General features: G+C 28.3%; 3 protein-coding genes across 3 annotated transcripts; 1 reads left to right on the forward strand and 2 right to left on the reverse strand.

Moving 5' to 3' along the window:
- Positions 1–2,928: 2,928 nt before the first annotated feature.
- On the forward strand, positions 2,929–6,427 carry LOC101505514 (ACT domain-containing protein ACR10-like). The gene is made up of 6 exons (XM_004494019.4): positions 2,929–3,709; positions 3,896–4,114; positions 4,533–4,638; positions 5,085–5,400; positions 5,714–5,998; positions 6,129–6,427. The coding sequence occupies exons 1-6, from the start codon at positions 3,556–3,558 to the stop codon at positions 6,264–6,266; spliced, it is 1,218 nt and encodes a 405-aa protein (XP_004494076.1). The 5' UTR covers positions 2,929–3,555; the 3' UTR covers positions 6,267–6,427.
- Positions 6,428–9,471: 3,044 nt separating this feature from the next.
- On the reverse strand, positions 9,472–13,049 carry LOC101507490 (uncharacterized). Its single transcript, XM_027332545.2, has 13 exons — positions 12,736–13,049; positions 12,320–12,457; positions 12,066–12,147; positions 11,649–11,725; positions 11,429–11,544; positions 11,230–11,341; positions 11,018–11,134; positions 10,843–10,934; positions 10,523–10,589; positions 10,332–10,413; positions 10,151–10,242; positions 9,877–10,020; positions 9,472–9,767 (listed from the first exon to the last, which is right to left on the reverse strand). Exons 1-13 carry the CDS (start codon positions 12,928–12,930, stop codon positions 9,621–9,623), a joined length of 1,461 nt encoding a protein of 486 aa, XP_027188346.1. The 5' UTR covers positions 12,931–13,049; the 3' UTR covers positions 9,472–9,620.
- A 757-nt stretch (positions 13,050–13,806) lies between these two features.
- Positions 13,807–16,823, reverse strand: LOC140918593 (uncharacterized). The gene is made up of 12 exons (XM_027332547.2): positions 16,656–16,823; positions 16,356–16,575; positions 16,196–16,272; positions 16,009–16,124; positions 15,775–15,886; positions 15,585–15,701; positions 15,241–15,332; positions 14,981–15,047; positions 14,790–14,871; positions 14,598–14,689; positions 14,345–14,488; positions 13,807–14,233 (listed from the first exon to the last, which is right to left on the reverse strand). Exons 1-12 carry the CDS (start codon positions 16,812–16,814, stop codon positions 14,087–14,089), a joined length of 1,425 nt encoding a protein of 474 aa, XP_027188348.1. The 5' UTR covers positions 16,815–16,823; the 3' UTR covers positions 13,807–14,086.
- Positions 16,824–18,120: the final 1,297 nt, after the last annotated feature.

Consider the following 18,120-nt stretch of genomic DNA (forward strand, 5'->3'; position numbering starts at 1 on the left):
CCATAAAATTTTCGGTATTTATTCTACCAAAAATTTTATACTAACATATTTTCGGTAATTAATTTTATTCTACTGCAAATTTCAAATAAAAAAAAAAAAGAAAAATTTGTATCAGAAATTTTAAGAATGAACGAAATTTTCATGAATTTCAATCACAAAATTTCAAATTTTTTATAGTTATTTTTTAATGCCAGAAATTTTATTTTTAAAGTTTCTGGAAGTTTCAACTGAAAATTTAAAATTTCTGATAATTATATTTTAATATTGAAAATTTCAAAAATAAAATTTTCAGTTGAAGTTGGATTTTCAAAATTTCAGATAAGACTAACTATTAGAAATTGAAATTTTTAATATTGAAAAATAACTATCGAAAATTTTCGATAAAAGAATTTCGGAGAAAAAAAATTATTTTTTTCAAAAATTTTATAATATCCAATTTTTTATATAATTTTTACTGTATATTCAAGAGTATTTTAATAAATTAAGAAATAATTTTTTTAAATAAAGTAACATAAATTAAACTGTAAAGGCTACAAAATTCATGTCCATGTTGGTTTATTTTATTTACTTACATTTGGGACTGAGTGAGTATGGTAATAGACTAATAGTAGTACAACAATCGATCATGAGATACAGTTCCTTCGGGATTCAAATTGAATATTCATTCATGTACGAAAAGAAATCGAATATTCATTCTCATCATTTTTTTGCCCCTTTCTTTTCAGTCAATATAGAAAAGAAAAATCCTTAATATACTTCTAATTTCTAATTAGTGGACGTGGATGTGGGGACAAATTAAGCACGACGTTGCTTATAACTTTCCTCCCAAGTGGGAAGTAGATGCATTCCGTGTTTACTTAATATCTTTTACACATTATTAGATATCTACGTCATTGATCACTCTTTCATTGTTATCTACTCTAATTGCTGACATCTTCCACTTCAATTAGATCACATTTTTTGTTCCTTTTAAGTCATTGGTTGCTTTCTATGCATGCATGTGGAAATTAGGGGTCTATATTTCAAATTGTTGGATTATATATATGCATGTTAACTTGGTTATTTAAAGTGGACTTTTATTGAGTGGTCATATAACAATAATAATCTAAATTGCCTGGATAAAAGGTTACTTTCATCAATCTTTTGTTAGGAAATATTTGTCGGGAAATATTTGTCGGGAAATATTTGTCGGGAAGTATTTATATCCTTTACTAGGCTTTATTATTTTACAAAATAATCTATATATAGTTCCCTCTTGTCTTTTTTTAAGAAACATATAATAAAAAATACATAGATCATTCAACTACTTTAACAGAAATTTCTTTAATTTCTTTTACAAATACCCTTAATTTTAATTAGTGCATTTCCTTACCTGAGAAAATAAAATCTTGTTAAAATAAAAATTAGGGGAAAAGGAAATTTGACAATTAATAAATTGAGAATTGTATTTATTTATTATATTAAGAACCAAAATTCTAAAGTGTCTTCACAAAAATATCAGAGGGAGTAAATTTTTTTATAAAAGAGAGGGCCAAAGCCCGAAAGAGAGAAGTGCTACGGGCTTTCGCAAGAATCCTCTTGATAGTTGACCAAAATAACATAAAACTAATCCTCTTGATTTATCTGATGCTAATTTATCGCTAATAACGGAAGCAAATGGTAATGAGAATGCCGTTTTTTCTACCTGGTAATATTAATGGTAGAGTCAACAATGGCAATAAGGGCAAATCAATTATGGGTAATTTTCTCATAATTATTGGTACGTTATCTCACAATTAATGACAATCGAGGTAAGGAATTAGTACAAGGTGGGGACCCGACAAATATTTGGTGAGAGAAAATCAATTGAGAATTCAAAGCCTAATTAATGATTTTATTCTTCTTGAAGCAGACAATTTCTTTTCTATAGTGTCAACCGAGCTTTAAAAAAAACTTAAAAACAAAAAGCTTTAAAAAAAAGGAAGAGGGTTTTTATTTTTTTTTTATAACATAAATTTAGGTTGAAAGATGACTTCCACTTTAAGATAAAAAAGATTTAGAATTTATCAAGAACTTATATTTGTTTTATTTTAATAGTACTGGCGGAGAACAAATCCGAAAATGAGATATTGAATATCTGTCTTTTTATTTTTATATCAAATACTTCTTTTCTATTAAAATAGTTAATTCTAAAATAATTATAATTTTTTATTTTCAATGTAACTCTAATTAATTTATTTTCATCATTATTTTTAAATTATTATTCTCTCCTTTACATTTGTGACAATAAAAATAAATCGATAGTTGATTGAGTAGATCAATAAAATCATAATTATTTATTTATTTATTTATTATATTATTTTTTTATCCGTGTGAAATAATCAATTACAACGAATATTGAATATTGAAGTTGGATGACGGGATATAGCTGGAATATTGGAGTCATATATGAAAAATAATGCAATAAAAATGGCGATTCTATAGTGTAAATTCCAAATGCAGCAATGGAAGCCCGTGCATTCTATTTGCTAGTTGATTGAAAACTCATCCAGCTTATTTTTTTATTTTGTTTTAGAAAAATTATAATTAACTCACACAATTTTAAATTAAAATCTGACACGTTTAACTTAACAATATCGATATTTGTTAGTTAAATTTAAATTTAAAAATTGATCTAACTTATTTCAATTGTGATGATATTTGAGTTAAACTCGGTTTTTCTTGAAAATAACATAAAAAATAATAAATAAATAAATAAATAAATAAAACAAATAAAATAAATACTATTGAAAAAAAAATTACAAGTTGATTTCAACATAAAATTAGTATCAATTACAGAAATATATTTATTAAATATAATTAATGAATTAATTAAGTGGAATGAAAATCAATAAATAAAATTATATTACTAAAAAAATATTAAATCTAAAGTAATAATTAGTTTGAGAAAAAAAAAGATACAAATGTGAGATTTAACTTGATACGAAAAATATATTTGATTTTGTAAAAATTATACACTAGCTAACTAAATGACGTGTAAACCATGGTCACATGGTATAAACCAAGGTAGCAGTAGTAGTAATCCCAAAGAAGCAGTAACAGAATAGTTAGTTTCCGTTCCGTTGGTAATGTAATGTAAGATAAGTTAAGTTTAGTGGAGTATCATGTCACTTTAATGCACATTCAATGTGAATATTAATTTTTCTTTTATAAAAAGATTCATGTGAATATTCATAATCAAGTCACCATCATAACATAACCTAGTATTAGTAACTACTTCACTGCCTCCAAATAAATATCGCAAGCACCCTCAGTAACAAATCAACAACCCAAAGGAACAAACAAACTTCCCTTGCTGTGAAATCTATCTTTTTTTTTTTCTTTCTCATTTTCTCCGTTTTTGTTTTTGTCTTGTCCTGTTCGATGTTTCCTTCCCTCTCTCTCTTACCTTGCTTCTATGTCACACTACTACTAGCACACTAAAATATATTTTTTTTAACGTCAAAAAACAATCATTCTGAAACCTTTTATTTTTATTTAGATTTAAACCATAGCAACAACAACAATATTATTATTATGGGTATACTACATGATGATGTAGTGATTATGAGACAACCTGAGAAAGAAGGTGATGCTACCATCATAACTGTGAATTGTCCCGACAAAACTGGTCTTGGCAGTGATTTGTGTCGCATATTACTCTTCTTTCGTCTTACCATTCTTCGAGGAGGTAATTCAATATTCATTCATATTATATAGTTTAATACAGTTACTATTATTTTTTAGATGACGGGTTATTTGGGATTTGTTCAAAATCTCTTCTTTTTCTTTTGTTTTTGTTGTTTATGTGAATTTGGTATATGGGGTGTTTGAGATTTTGATATTGATTTGTTTGTTTTTGTTTTTTGCAATGAAGATGTGTCTACTGATGGTAAATGGTGCTACATAGTTTTTTGGGTGATGGGGAAGGAAAATACGAGGTGGAGTTTGTTGAAGATGAGATTAATTGGGGCTTGTCCTTCTTGTTCTTCTGCTTCTGGAATGTATTATTACTGTTCTGATTTGCAGCCTCCAAGGCCTTCTGATGTTTTTCTTTTGACATTCTGTTGCAATGATCGTACAGGTCTTTTACATGGTAATCTTTGGAAACTCACCTTTTTTAATTTCAACTCTTATATGTGTATTAGAATTGATTTTATCTTCACTAGACCATCTAGCTTATTTTGGTGAAAATATAGGTGTTGAATTGTATTAGAATTTAGAATTGATTTTGACTTGTATGATTGTATCAAACCGGTCAAAGTTCATGTTTGTATTGGTTGTGAGTTTGACGAAATCATGATATTTGGGTAATGCTACACTTTAAAGCTTTAACAAAATCAGGGTAACACCATGACTTCGTCAAAATTACTGTGATTCCAAACATGAACATAACATTGATTATGATTTATCCATCCTTTCTAAACAGAATATTGAATTGTCTTGCTTAAGCTTGTTGTATGTCATTGATGGATTGAAAAACTAACTGAATAATGTCTTTATTATTGAAACAGATGTCACAACGGTTCTTTGTGAGCTAGAGCTCACTATAAAGAAAGTGAAAGTCTCTACTACACCTGATGGAAAAGTGGTGGATCTGTTTTTCATCACAGATACAAGGTTGCACATTTCTACACATGTATATTTTTGGAAGAGGCCTGTGTTGTAATTTTGTCCCCTATAATTGCTAGATCTTTCTTTCTTTATTCACTAGACTATCTATATGATAAGTTGCATTTAAAATTTTTCTTTAAATAATGATTAAACACATGAACTTGGAAGAGACTAACAACGTAGCTAAGTTGAAAACATTGATATAATCACTCTTGTAAAGTTTTGGTCTTAACTAGGGCCATTGTGATAGTTTTCCTATATATTCTGAAAAACCATTTTTTTAGTTCAAGAAATATTTTTTTTTGCTGTAACCTTTCAATTCCAAGGGAGATAAGTGAAACCTGACGAGCTAGGGTAGTACTGTTTTGATCTTCACGGAAACTTATTAAGCACCTGGTTCAAGAAACGTGCTTTTAAACTAACTGATCTATTGCATAATTGTACTTAATCAGGGAACTTTTACATACACAGACGAGAAGGGATGACACAATTGAGAAATTAACAGCTATTTTGGGGGATGGCTGCACTACCATTGACATTGAATTGGTTGGCTCAGAAAGGATTGCTTTTTCTCAAGCATCTTTATCTCTTCCAAATGCAATCACAGATGTCTTTGATTTGGAAAGTGGGACTTCTACATCAGATTCTGTTTCTGTTGTGATCGATAACACATTGAGTCCTGCTCACACTCTTGTCCAAATTATGTGCCAACATCACAAAGGTCTTCTTTATGACATCATGAGAACTTTGAAGGACTTCAATATTCAGGTATAGTAATTGAAATTCCAGTAATTCAAACATTTTGTAATGATGCTTTTAGGCCAGTTAGTGTTTGGATAAACCATTTCTATAATAAAAGATAAATTAAAGTTAAACTATTTTCATATAAGAAAACATCTTCATTAGCTCTCTTTAACCGTCTCACAGCTCACATGTGCTTGTGTGTCAGTAGATATGCACACATAAGACAAACCAAACAGCCCTTAATAAGTTAATATAAAATGTAAAGTTCATCTTTGAATGCAACAATGATATGTCTGTAGTCATGCTAAAAGTAAATCAAATTTGTGATTGCAATCAGATATCTTATGGGAGATTCTCAACAAAAGATAGAGGAAAATGTGAGATTGACTTGTTCATCATGCAAGTTGATGGAAAAAAGATTGTTGATCCGAGCAAGCAAGAGTCTTTGTCATCACGTCTCAAGACAGAACTACTTCGTCCACTCAAAGTAGCTGTTATGAGCAGGGGCCCTGATACAGAGCTGCTGGTTGCAAACCCTGTGGAATTGTCTGGCAAAGGAAGGCCCCTTGTTTTTCATGATATCACTCTTGCTCTCAAAATGCTTGGACTTTGCATTTTTTCGGTACTTTCTCATCTCATATTCTATATGCTACTTCATATTGTTTAGTTTTAATGCATGCTCTAATTTTTTAGTGAAACTCATGTGTTATTTAAATCATCTGATCTCAAATTACTAAATGTTGTTTCAACAGGCTGAAGTTGGAAGGTATGTGATTGGAAACCGTGAATGCGAAGTATATAGAATCTTGCTTGATGAAGGGGAGGGTTTATCTTTTCCAAGCAACAAGATTGAGAAAGGGGTTTGGAAAATGTTGATGGGTTGGGAGTGATTCATATATGGTTGTTGGCAATGTTCCTTTTAGATTAACATATCTTTGTACATATAACACGGTTATTATTATAGTTCCTAGATTTAACTTGATAGATCTAATTGACAGATATTGTTAAAATAGTCATCTTTACCACTTATATATTTTTGAGTTTTTATAGATTTAATGCTTAATTATAATTTTAGTTCCTTTTTAGTTTTATTAAAATTCAATAATTTTGGTCATTTTTTTGAATCTTTTTATTAAAAAATAGTGATATGATATATTTTAAACTAGTTGAATAATTAATATTCATAAAAGGGTTATAAAATTATTTATTTTTTAAATTTAACTAATAATTTATAAACAATGAATGGATTTTGTATGGTTAGAACATGTAAATCACTATTTTTTGTTTAAAATTATCGGATTTAACATAAAAGACTAATACTGCCATTAAATTAAATTTAAGGTAAATAGCGACTTAAGTTTATGAAACAAAAGATAGGAGCAAGCGGGTTAGTTAGATCAGTTTATGAATGAATATGAAATATTTATAAAATGGTTATATTAAGTTGCTATTAACTTTATTTTAATTTGGAAATTTATTTTTGCTTGCATTCTCCTTGAAAATGAAGAGCATCATTGAAAATCAAGGGTTCCAAACTTCAGTAACATTCTCGATTTAATCAGTATGTTTGGAAAACTTTAAAATCACCGTAAAAAATTATACATTGTAATTTCTAATTAGTGATAAATAGAATAGTTAAAAATGTCTAAATTGGATTATAATATGGGGATGTCCAGACTTTTTTTATGTCGTTATAATGACATAACTATTTTTTTTAACGTGTAAATATTAATAAATTTGTGATTTATATTAATTTTTAGGGTTTCAATTAAATATTTTCTAATTAATAATCTTGTTTGGAGACACAACAATACTGTATTTGAAGTATTTCTAATGTACATATGTCAATTCAACGTGTTATAGTTGATTTTTAAATCAAACGTTAAATAAATAAGTTAATATTTAATATAATTTAAAAATTATAAAATTAAACAACATTCACAAAAAAATGTAAGTAAATTAATATTTAAACTTTTTTGAATTTTTTATTACTAGTCTTTTACAATAGTGAATGTTGAATTTTTTTAAAATAAAATATAAAAAATTAGTGTAATTTATATACAGCAAAATGATGTTTTTTTTTTTATGAAATGATTTTTTTTTAAATACAATAGTTTTTTATTCACAAAAATAATTATTAATGTATTAGTTAAAAAGCTAAATGTATCAACACCCTCCAATTTATCAATGGATCATAAAAGCTTCCCTATAATATATGTTGCCTCAATCTCCTTTGATTACGAATTGACCATTGTATCAAATATAGAGATATTGTTAGAGCATTAATGTTTTTAAACCTTGGTGACAACGACTTACTTATGTAATGAAATGAAAGTGTGATTTAGTGGTGAAGCCACTTTTGTTCCAAGTTTTAACGTACAAATATAATCAACTACAACTATTGGCTATGGTGCTTTTGTTGCTCAACTACTTGTTTCTCCTTCATCTTTTATTTTGTTGGTTTCCTAGGATACGACCACGACCAGCAAGTTGCCTTCATTGTGATAGTAACTTATATTATTATCTATGTATAAAAATCTAGACTCTTAGGAACAAATGCTCTAAATTATTTAAAGATTCTAGTAAAAAAAATTAAATATATCAATTTATAATGCGTTGAATTCACAATTCTTTGATTAAAACTTACTAGTTCAGAATCCTTCAACAATGTTTTTATTACGATGTTCATTCACACTTATTTTACAATGCATGAAATACACAATTTTTTTTAATTAAAATTTACTAATTTAGATTCTCAAATAATATGTCTGTTTATTTTCAAATGATTTTCTTATAGTATTTTATATTTTTGTTATAATTTTTTTTTAAATTTAGAAATAAAACTTTAAATAAAAAATTGGTTCAAATAATTTATGTTAAAACATTATTTTAAGCATTTTATTCATTTGCTACAATTTTTTTAATAATGAAATTTCAAAAAATAATTAAAATAAAAAATTATTTTGAAAAGGTATTTATAAAAATTATTTTTGCTGTATACCATTTTTTTATCAAGTTAAAATCTTTAATAATAAATATATAAATTACTGAATGTCAAAAATAATTTTTTTTAATCGATAACAAATGAATTTAAAATAGTTTCTACTATTTTTACGTAATTTATCATAAAAATTACTTTTATAATATAAAATTAAAATCATTATTAAAAAATTTTAAACAAAGAAATCTAATATCCATAAACATTCAATTAACATTTGAAGAAATCTTGGTTTAATCACGAATATAAATAAATAGTATTTGAATACACACATACAAATATAAATAAATATAATACTTACTTTCATTTTTATTAATCTTTATTCATTTATATTTATTTATTTATGTGAGTATTTTAAAACACTGTTTGTATATACATGTGAATTGTGATAACGACATATTTCTCTTAACATTTGTCGATAATTAATGAATAGATATAGGAGTAGTTGTTTTAACGAAGACTTCGCCGGCTGTCCTTGTCTCCCACAAGAATAACACTGGCTGCATTATATTTATGTCACATCCATTATCCATACACTAATTTTAAATCTGTCCATGATTCATTTTTTATAGGCACGTGTTCAATCATCTTTAGTCATTGTAACGTCACTCATGCTAATTTCAGTTGACAATTACACAGACTTCTTTTCTTCCTTAACTTTTTCTTTTCCTTTTCTTCTTGAGGGCCAAGTTATAAATTTAGATATTTTGTGTCTATTATATTTGGATAAAAATACATCCATGATTTTTAAAATTAGTCTAATTTTTGTACAAGGATTTTAAGTTTTTTTCTTTCTAATTTGTTTTTTTTTAAATTATATTATATTTGTACAAATAGTTCTTTGTCTGTACTTATAATTGTTTCACCGATGCAATTAAAAATATATTTAATTATTATAAATTCTATCAAATTTTATAATAATATATTTTTTCATATTAACTCTTTATAAAATATTTATCAAATTTTATAAATTATCTATGTTTTTTATTTTATCTGACATCAGTTAAATTTTAGTGATAAAAGTATATCACAACTATAATAGAGTTATGCACTCTATTTGATTGATTCATTCATTTTTATAACTTGATTACAATCCGTAAAGAGAAAATCAGTTTCATTGTTGTTTTCTTTCTTTTCACAAATGCAAATTGAATAATATTCAATATACAATGAACCAAATTGCAAAAAGAATAGAGAGGAAACGATTTCAAAGTTGAATGTTAACGTGACACATGATTGTTATAGCTTAGAGTTTCCAATATATTTTTAACTTGTGCAACAAGCCAGCTACCATTCCCCAAAAAGTAATTTCTGCAAAGATTACATATAAGAGAGTTCCAACTCTCTCTGAGTTCCAAACATTGACAAACACATGCTTCTTGATCCAATGTACCTGATTTATATATTCATATGCAAAATAAAAATGTATTAAAAAGTTGTATATATATTAGAAAACTATGATTATTAAGACAGAACATAATCATAGAAAATAGAAATCTTACTAGTGAGTTATTTGGATCTTCATAATACCATCCATTTACAAATGCTGCAAAAATGCCCTCAGCTGCCATCACAAACACTAACATAGCATTCATCCCTATCCATTCCAAGAACAAGAACGGAGTACGAAGTCCCCAAACATCAATCTGTTTGATTATCATGAACGTGTTAAAAGGAAGAATCACACAACGCGAAACTCAAAATAAAACTAATTTACACGGACGCTATACATCCAATTTTTTTTACTAGAATGAACATATATTGCATTTTTCCTACCAATATGTAGAAGGCAGAGAAGACAATTCCAGCTGCCCCAGCTGTGAAACAAACATAGCTGAAGCTGTAGAGTTGTTTGTTAATTGGGATAGCTGCATTAATTAGTCCATAAAAAATTGTTATGAACTATCTTGAACTCAAATTGTATGGATTTTGAGAAGTGCTTGTCAAAATAGCTTACCATCTGTAAAGTGAAGGATAATTGCCATTATGAGTAACACAAATCCCATTGAAACCCATTGTTTTAGTCTCTCTGAATGACCCTGCCAAATTAAAATTTATTCTTTTGTATTATGCCTTTCACTAAATTGCAATTATAGAATAGAGATTTAGTGTGAGTATAATTAACAACATAGGATAGTATTTTCTAACCTTGAAATGAATCAAGACATGCCCATAATGGATGCCAATGGTGCCAGATAGGATAGCTGATATGGAACTTAGCAGCAACAAAAAATCCATCTTTAATATATATTTCAAATAATATTTTTTGTAACAGATCAAATGCTACTCATATCAAGATATTACAAAAAAAAATTGTCAAGAAAAAATTTATGAAAACAAATGGTTCAGTCCCAATTCACCCATCACCCATATTCTAAACTAGTTTACTTTTAAACAAACAAAAAACTATATATTTTTTTGAAAATATATTTTCTAAGTGAACAAATAGAAAATTTTAAGACTGATACCTCAATAACCCCTCAGGTTCAAATGGAGCAAGACACCAACTTGGTGCATCTTCACGTAATTTACCTTCACCTGGAGAATCAAATGTGCATGCCTAAAAAAATCATAGAAAAATTAAGAAAGTAACAACAGAGTAATTCATATATCAATTTACTTTTGTAATGTATAATAACTCACCTTTAAGCGTCTCCAAACAGGTTGAGAATAAAGATGATTAATTCCCCAAACTTGTCTATCAACATGTCCAACTGCATTACATGCAGGACCTAAATGTCCTCTCATTCCACATATCACCTAATAAACAAAAAGAACAACAGAAAATTAAATTAAAGTATTCAATATAAAAAGAGTTAAATAAAAGTTAGACATTATAAAGAGAGTGAATGTACTGTATATCTCTTTGATCCGTGGCCTTTAACCTGATCTACAAAACTCCAATCAGGAACATACAAAGTGAATGTTGTGATCATGTAAATGAGAAATGCCATAAAGCCTCCAAACCTAAGTCACACACATAAATATTATGTACTTTTAATCAAACCAATTTCAGTTGAATTTCAAATTAAATGTGTGTGGTGTTTTTCTTACCATTGCCATTTATAGGCAGTGAAAATGGCTAGGCGTTGAGGACTCAAGGTAGTAGGCCTAAGCTTGGTGGTAAATGTCTCTATTAGAGCTACAATACAATATACAAGTGCTATTCTCTACACACAATTTCATAAACTTGGTTATTCAAAAATTGCATTGCAATGTGATTATTTTGCAGTAGGCCATGCATAAAAAACATTTATTTAATTTTGAATCACACCTGAAGAATGCCACACCATCTGATAAATTTCATGTTGACTCCATATATGAGTTCATCAGGTGCATGAGAGTATCCACCTATAGTATGTTTTGTAATCAAATCAAATTTACAGTGCACTATAAGATTTATTCATCTAATTATGCAGCTTTGAAAATTTAATAGCACAAAGAATATTTTTACGAAGGACGGATACTAACTCAGACACAATACTGAGATTAACGCATTGACACCAGTAATAATTTGAGAAAATTAATTAATTAAATATAATAAAAATGTTGGTGTTGTATCGGAGATCAAGACACGTATTTGATCAAAGGTATCGGTGTTATAGAGAAATATTTTAGTAAATCATGTAATTTATAATTGTTGGATGTTTAAAAAATCTATATAGTGAGTTTGAGAAGTAGTTTTGTTTACCTTGCAAAAGTATACCCCAGAAGAGAAGCTTCAATGTTCTAAGCATTATCTTCTTCATAGCATACTTTATCTTAGGGATTCTCTGCATTATTACAATCAAAGTTTATTCATGAATTAAAGGACATTAGTTTATTAAGTGATAGGAAAAGAGCATATTGATATGTAAAATTTAAATAAATGATGACAATTAAATTACTAAATTAGATAGCTTTTTTAATCAAATGGAAACAGGACAGAGAATGGAAAAAATTTACCTTCAATGCAAGGGCTATTGCAACTCCAACAATGAAAAGAAAGAAAGGCATAACAAAATCTGCCAAAGTACATCCATTCCATGGAGAGTGATCAATGCGTGGATAAACTCCACCAGCATCATCCACTAATATCATCAACTACACAAACATACCCAAAAAATCATTTTAGTCTATTAAATTCTAAATTTATTGACTATACTCTAACTACACAATAATTTTTACATATATGCTTACTCATATCTTATCATTGCATATAATATATATTTTTTTCAATGTTGAGTGCATAATGATTAAATTTATAATAGTTACTCATTCTGTAACAAAATATAAATAAATAAAAAGTACAAGTAAAAGATCCAAATAGATGGAGTATTTACAAAACAACATAAACTTTCACATTTACACTAACTACTTACCACTATGGTGAGGCCCCTAAATGCATCAAGTGTTGCAACCCTTTTTGTCTTTTGCTTAACCTGTGAAGGCTGCTCATGATCAAGCTTTACGTCTCTGTCATGCTCAATATTAGTTTGTTGCTTCTTCAAATCATCTTTAGCATCATCATCCAATGCTAAATTGTGGCCTTCTTCCATTCTCTTAGCTTCATCCATGGCTGAATAGTTAATATTCTACAAAGTTCAAATATATATATACACACTACCTCGGTTTCAAAATATAGGCAAAAATGAATCAAAGAAAATTGACGTAGTTTAGACCAAATACATCTACCTTTTTTAACTCATCTTTGTTTATATTTCGTGACAGAGAGAGTATATATATATATATATCAAGGGACAAATTATGAGGTCTAAATGAATGATAAGGCCGGCTGTGAAGTCAATTGAGGAGAGAATGAATATCTTGAATAGCAGCTACATTACAAACATAAGAGACATATGAATGATTTTAATTTGTAGAGAGAAGAAAGAGGTCCATTTATATTTGCATTTGTTAGATTAGTATTGGCAGGCTGGTGGATGTTAATTAGTTCCACCTTTTGTTGTTTCTTGTTGTTGCTCTAAACTTCTTCTCTCTTTGACACATTAAAGATTCCCCTTCCTATCTTATGCTTTGACCATATTTTCATAATGATAAATTCTTGTGTTTGGAAACTTGCCTTAGGTTGGTTTGGAAGAATTGCTTGATAATTGGTCGTTGGACAAAACCCTTAGGAAAAAAAATTATTTTCTTATTAGGAATATGTTAGATATGACTGGACATTAGCAAAATATTTTTGCTTTTATGTTTTCGTATCAACAAAAAGGTAGAAATGAGTGAATAAATACACGGTGATGCTAACATGTGTCTGACGGCACATGTTAAAAATATCAAAACTAAAAATATTTTATTAAAAAAATAATGTTTTGATTTTTAAAGACTTATAAACACAAATTTCAGATAAAATTTCTACATTCGAATAATTAACAAATTGTTCTTGGAGAGCACATGTTAGCATTTCCCATAAAAATAATCATCGTGATTCAAAATATACTCAATTATTTTATATTTTTCTGTAAACTTTTTTGTTTTATTTACTTTTATCTCCCTATATTTTTAAAGAAGTACACTTGTGTCCAGAAGCATACTTTCGAAAGGCAAAAAAACTTTGTTTTGAAAATACACTTCTAAAATACATATGAGGAGTAGAAAATAAGCTCTCGTATATATCAGAAAGATAAATATCCAATTTATTAAATTCCAATTGACGGCCAATGATGATCTTTTCTATATCAATGGCTCAATGCCATAATCCTCTCTTGTATTGTCTTAAAGTTTCCAGTATATTCCTAGCTTGTGCAACACGCCAGAAACAATCCCCCAGAAAGTGATTTCTGCAAATATAACATATAAGAGAGTTCCAACTCTCTCTGAGTTCCAAACATTGACAAACACATGCTTCTTGATCCAATGTACCTGATTTATATATTCATGTACAAAATGAAAATGTATTAAAAAGTTATATATATATATTAGAAAACTATGATTATTAAGACAGAACATAAGCATAAAAAATAGAAATCTTACTAGTGAGTTATTTGGATCTTCATAATACCATCCATTTACAAATGCTGCAAAAATTCCCTCAGCTGCCATCACAAACACTAACATAGAATTCATTCCTATCCATTCCAAGAACAAAAATGGTGTACGGATCCCCCAAACATCAATCTATTTGATTATCAAGAGTATTAAAGAAGAGTCACAAGTTGAAAAAAATAAATAAATAAGGAACAATTGAATGAAGGTTCAAACTTTTGAATGAATATTAATGCATTACCAATATGTAGAGGCTAGAGAAGACAATTCCAGCTGCTCCAGCTGTCAAACAAACATAGCTGATGCTATAGAGTTGTTTGTTGATTGGGATAGCTGCATTATTATTTCATAAAAAATTTATTAAGATTTATCTTGAACTCAAATTGTATGTTTTCTAGGATGAATTTTGAGAGTGCTTGTCACAATAGCTTACCATTTGTAAAGTGAAGAATAATGGCAATTGTGAGTAACACAAACCCCATTGAGACCCATTGTTTAAGCCTCTCTGAATGACCCTGCCAAATATTTATTCTGTTTTAGGCTTTCACTTATAATTAAATTAAATTTATAGAATAAATGTTTGATGTTGTGTGTATGATATAACATAGAGTATGAATTTGTAACCTTGAAATGAATCAAGACGTGCCCATAATGGATGCCGATGGTGCCAGAGAGGATTGCTGATATGGAACTAATTAAAAAAATACTTTCTTAAAATATTTCTAATATATAGAAATTTTTGAAAACGTTTGTATAAGAAAGAAAGAATTACAAGCTTTGAACATTATTTTTCGATGCAGAGTCCAGTAACATGTTATTGGACTCTGTTACTGGACTTTGCATCAGAGAATAATAGTACAAGGAAAATAAACAGACAGGCAAACCTCAACAAGCCCTCAGGTTCAAAGGGAGCTCGACACCAACTTGGAGCATCTTCGCGAAATGGACCTTCACCCGGAGAGTTGAATGTGCATTCCTACCAAAAATATCACAGAAAACTATTGTTAGAAGGAAAATAGCAGTACAACTTTACCAATTTATCTAGAACAATACCAAAACATTACTTTAAAATAAATGTATTAAGAAAATATTTGAATAAACATAGGAGTCACAAAATGCAGACTATTAATTACCAACACAGTAAGATTAGTTTTATCATTACTTTTTCAAGATCAATTATAAAACATAATTAAATGAAACATGCTCTTAAGCACAGATCAATACTCACCTTCAAGTGTCTCCAAACAGGATGTGAATAAAAATGGTTAACCCCCCAAACTTGCCTATCCACATGTCCAACAGCGTTACATGCAGGGCCTAAGTGTCCTCTCATCCCACATATCACCTAACAAAATATATATATGTGAAAAAAAGCATAAAGTATATAGACATTAGATAGATAGAGATGGTGAATGTACTGTGTATCTCCTTGGTTCGTCGCCATTAATATGATCAACAAAACTCCAATCAGGAACATAGAGAGTGAAAGTCGTAATCATGTAAACGAAAAATGCTACGAAGCCTCCAAACCTATGTCACACATATAAATATTATGTTACATAAATCAAAATCACAATTTTCATTAACCAATTTCAGTTGAATTTCATATATATTTGAAATTTGTAATTAAATGTGTGTAGGGTTTTTCTTACCATTGCCATTTATAGGCAGTGAAGATGGCTAGGCGTTGAGGAGTCAAGGTAGTAGGTCTAAGCTTGGTGGTAAATGTCTCTATTAGAGCCACAATACAATATACAAGGGCTATTCTCTGCACATGCATATTCAAAAGAAATTGTGTTGAAATATAACATTTAATTTAACTAATTATCAGAATCACACCTGAAGAATGCCACACCATCTGATAAATTTCATGTTGACTCCATAAGATAGATCATCAGGAGCATGAGAATATCCACCTGTAGTATTATAAAGCTTACTTTTTTTTGTTATGAATCAAAAAATGTATATAGTTGTGAGTTTGAGGAGTAGTTTTGTTTACCTTGCAAAAGTATACCCCAAAAGAGAAGCTTCAATGTTCTAAGCATTATCTTCTTCACAGCATATTTTATGTTGTGTATTCTCTTTAGTGCAAGGGCTATTGCAACCCCAACAATGAAAAGAAAGAAAGGCATAACGAAATCAGCCAAAGTACATCCATTCCAAGGAGCATGATCAATGCGTGGAAATGCTCCACCAGCTTTGTCTACAAGTATCATCATCTACACATAAATAATAGAACACTTGTTACCAAAACTTTTTTTTTTTACAAAGGAAAGGAAAAGTTGTATTGAATAATTACCACTATGGTGAGGCCCCTAAATGCATCAAGTGTTGCAACCCTCTTTGTCTTTATCTGCTGATCCTGTTCAAGCTTTGTGTCTTTGTCATACTCAATATTAGTTTCTTGATTCTTCAACTCATCTTTAACATCCAATGGTGAATTGAAACCTTCTTCCATTCTCTTAGTTTCTTCCATGTCTTAAAGTGAGTGAAAGAGAAATATATATATATATATATATATATATATATATATATGTAGATAGCATAGGAGCTACATTATTAGTTTCTTCCGCCTTAGCTGTTTCTTGTTGCTTATTCATTGCTCTAAACACTTCTTTTGTCTGTCTTTGACACCAAAAATACTCTTCTCTTCTAATCTTATTAGTTCGATTAACACTTTTTGAAGATAATCAACAAAATTTATAATGCTTACTCAAACAAAAACAGAGGTTATGTCAACAAACATCTGTTGTGTCAAAAGTACATTTATAATTTATTTAATTATATTTTAATGTTATAATATGGGTAGATATTGTAAACTAATTAATTAATTAATTATAATCTATACTATTTTATTTATAATTTTAATATTCTTTATTTAATCAAATTATTTAATTTTCAAATATCTATAACTTTTTTATTGAAAATATCTTACTTTTATATAAAAGGATAATAAATTTTTATATGATTTTTTTACAATTTTATTCTTCGTTTAAATTATTTTATTCATATGCATGCAACAACCGTAATAATAATAAAGTCATCCAAACGGTTTTTAAAAATGAATACGAAATCTGATCCGAATAATTTTTACAAAAAAGATCCAGACTCATTTAATAATAATTAATTTTGTGTGGTTTTTAAATTTTTTAGATTAATGTACAGTTTTGTTTTAAATTAATTTAAATGAACATCCTTAATTTTGATAACTTATTCTAGATAAAATTATCTTTGGTGAAAAATATATGTAAAAAGAAAAGAATATACTTGATTGAGTGTGGCTTTGCTTAAAGTCAAAATTATCTTTCAAAATACTTTTCTTTTCACAATTTAATGGTCGAATTTGGCAACCAGACTTTTTAAACATAACAAATTATTCTTACACATTTTCCGTTACTTTAGAAAATTAGATTTTATAAGAATAACCTTTTTTTGTGTGTAGTTTTTCTTTGTACTTGCGGTTTTAAATTTTTTTAATGATTATCAAAAGGTCTTATGTGTGGTTTATGGTTGTAGGATGCACAAGATGAAATTACTTATACAAAATGATCACTTATACAAATGTCAATGAAACTATTTGCATGAGACTTTGGTGGGTTTTTTGAGCATTGATGAAAATTAGGCAAACCCAGTGTCTAAATATGCACCAATGCGTCAAGAGCAAGAATTGTGGGGTATAATGTTATTGTGAGACCTCTAACACAACAAATGTCTTGGGTTCCATAGCTTGTTAAAGCAATTTATTGTGTCAAGGCTTATTAGTT

This window comes from Cicer arietinum, chromosome 3, assembly GCF_000331145.2.
Source record: "Cicer arietinum cultivar CDC Frontier isolate Library 1 chromosome 3, Cicar.CDCFrontier_v2.0, whole genome shotgun sequence".
Classification (NCBI taxonomy): Eukaryota; Viridiplantae; Streptophyta; class Magnoliopsida; order Fabales; family Fabaceae; genus Cicer; species Cicer arietinum.

What these genes read in the sequence shown, in the direction of transcription:
- LOC101505514 (XM_004494019.4), top strand. Translation starts at nt 3,556, where the DNA reads ATGGGTATACTACATGATGATGTAGTGATTATGAGACAACCTGAGAAA. An exon ending in TCGTACAGGTCTTTTACATG is followed by an intron (nt 4,115 to 4,532) that starts GTAATCTTTGGA and finishes TTATTGAAACAG; the next exon opens with ATGTCACAACGGTTCTTTGT. An exon ending in TTTTTCATCACAGATACAAG is followed by an intron (nt 4,639 to 5,084) that starts GTTGCACATTTC and finishes GTACTTAATCAG; the next exon opens with GGAACTTTTACATACACAGA.
- LOC140918593 (XM_027332547.2), bottom strand. Translation starts at nt 16,814, where the DNA reads ATGGAAGAAGGTTTCAATTCACCATTGGATGTTAAAGATGAGTTGAAG. An exon ending in ACGAACCAAGGAGATACACA is followed by an intron (nt 15,702 to 15,774) that starts GTACATTCACCA and finishes ATATTTTGTTAG; the next exon opens with GTGATATGTGGGATGAGAGG. An exon ending in ACGTCTTGATTCATTTCAAG is followed by an intron (nt 14,872 to 14,980) that starts GTTACAAATTCA and finishes AATATTTGGCAG; the next exon opens with GGTCATTCAGAGAGGCTTAA.
- LOC101507490 (XM_027332545.2), bottom strand. Translation starts at nt 12,930, where the DNA reads ATGGATGAAGCTAAGAGAATGGAAGAAGGCCACAATTTAGCATTGGAT. An exon ending in ACGGATCAAAGAGATATACA is followed by an intron (nt 11,135 to 11,229) that starts GTACATTCACTC and finishes TTTGTTTATTAG; the next exon opens with GTGATATGTGGAATGAGAGG. An exon ending in CTGTTTGGAGACGCTTAAAG is followed by an intron (nt 10,935 to 11,017) that starts GTGAGTTATTAT and finishes TGATTTTTTTAG; the next exon opens with GCATGCACATTTGATTCTCC.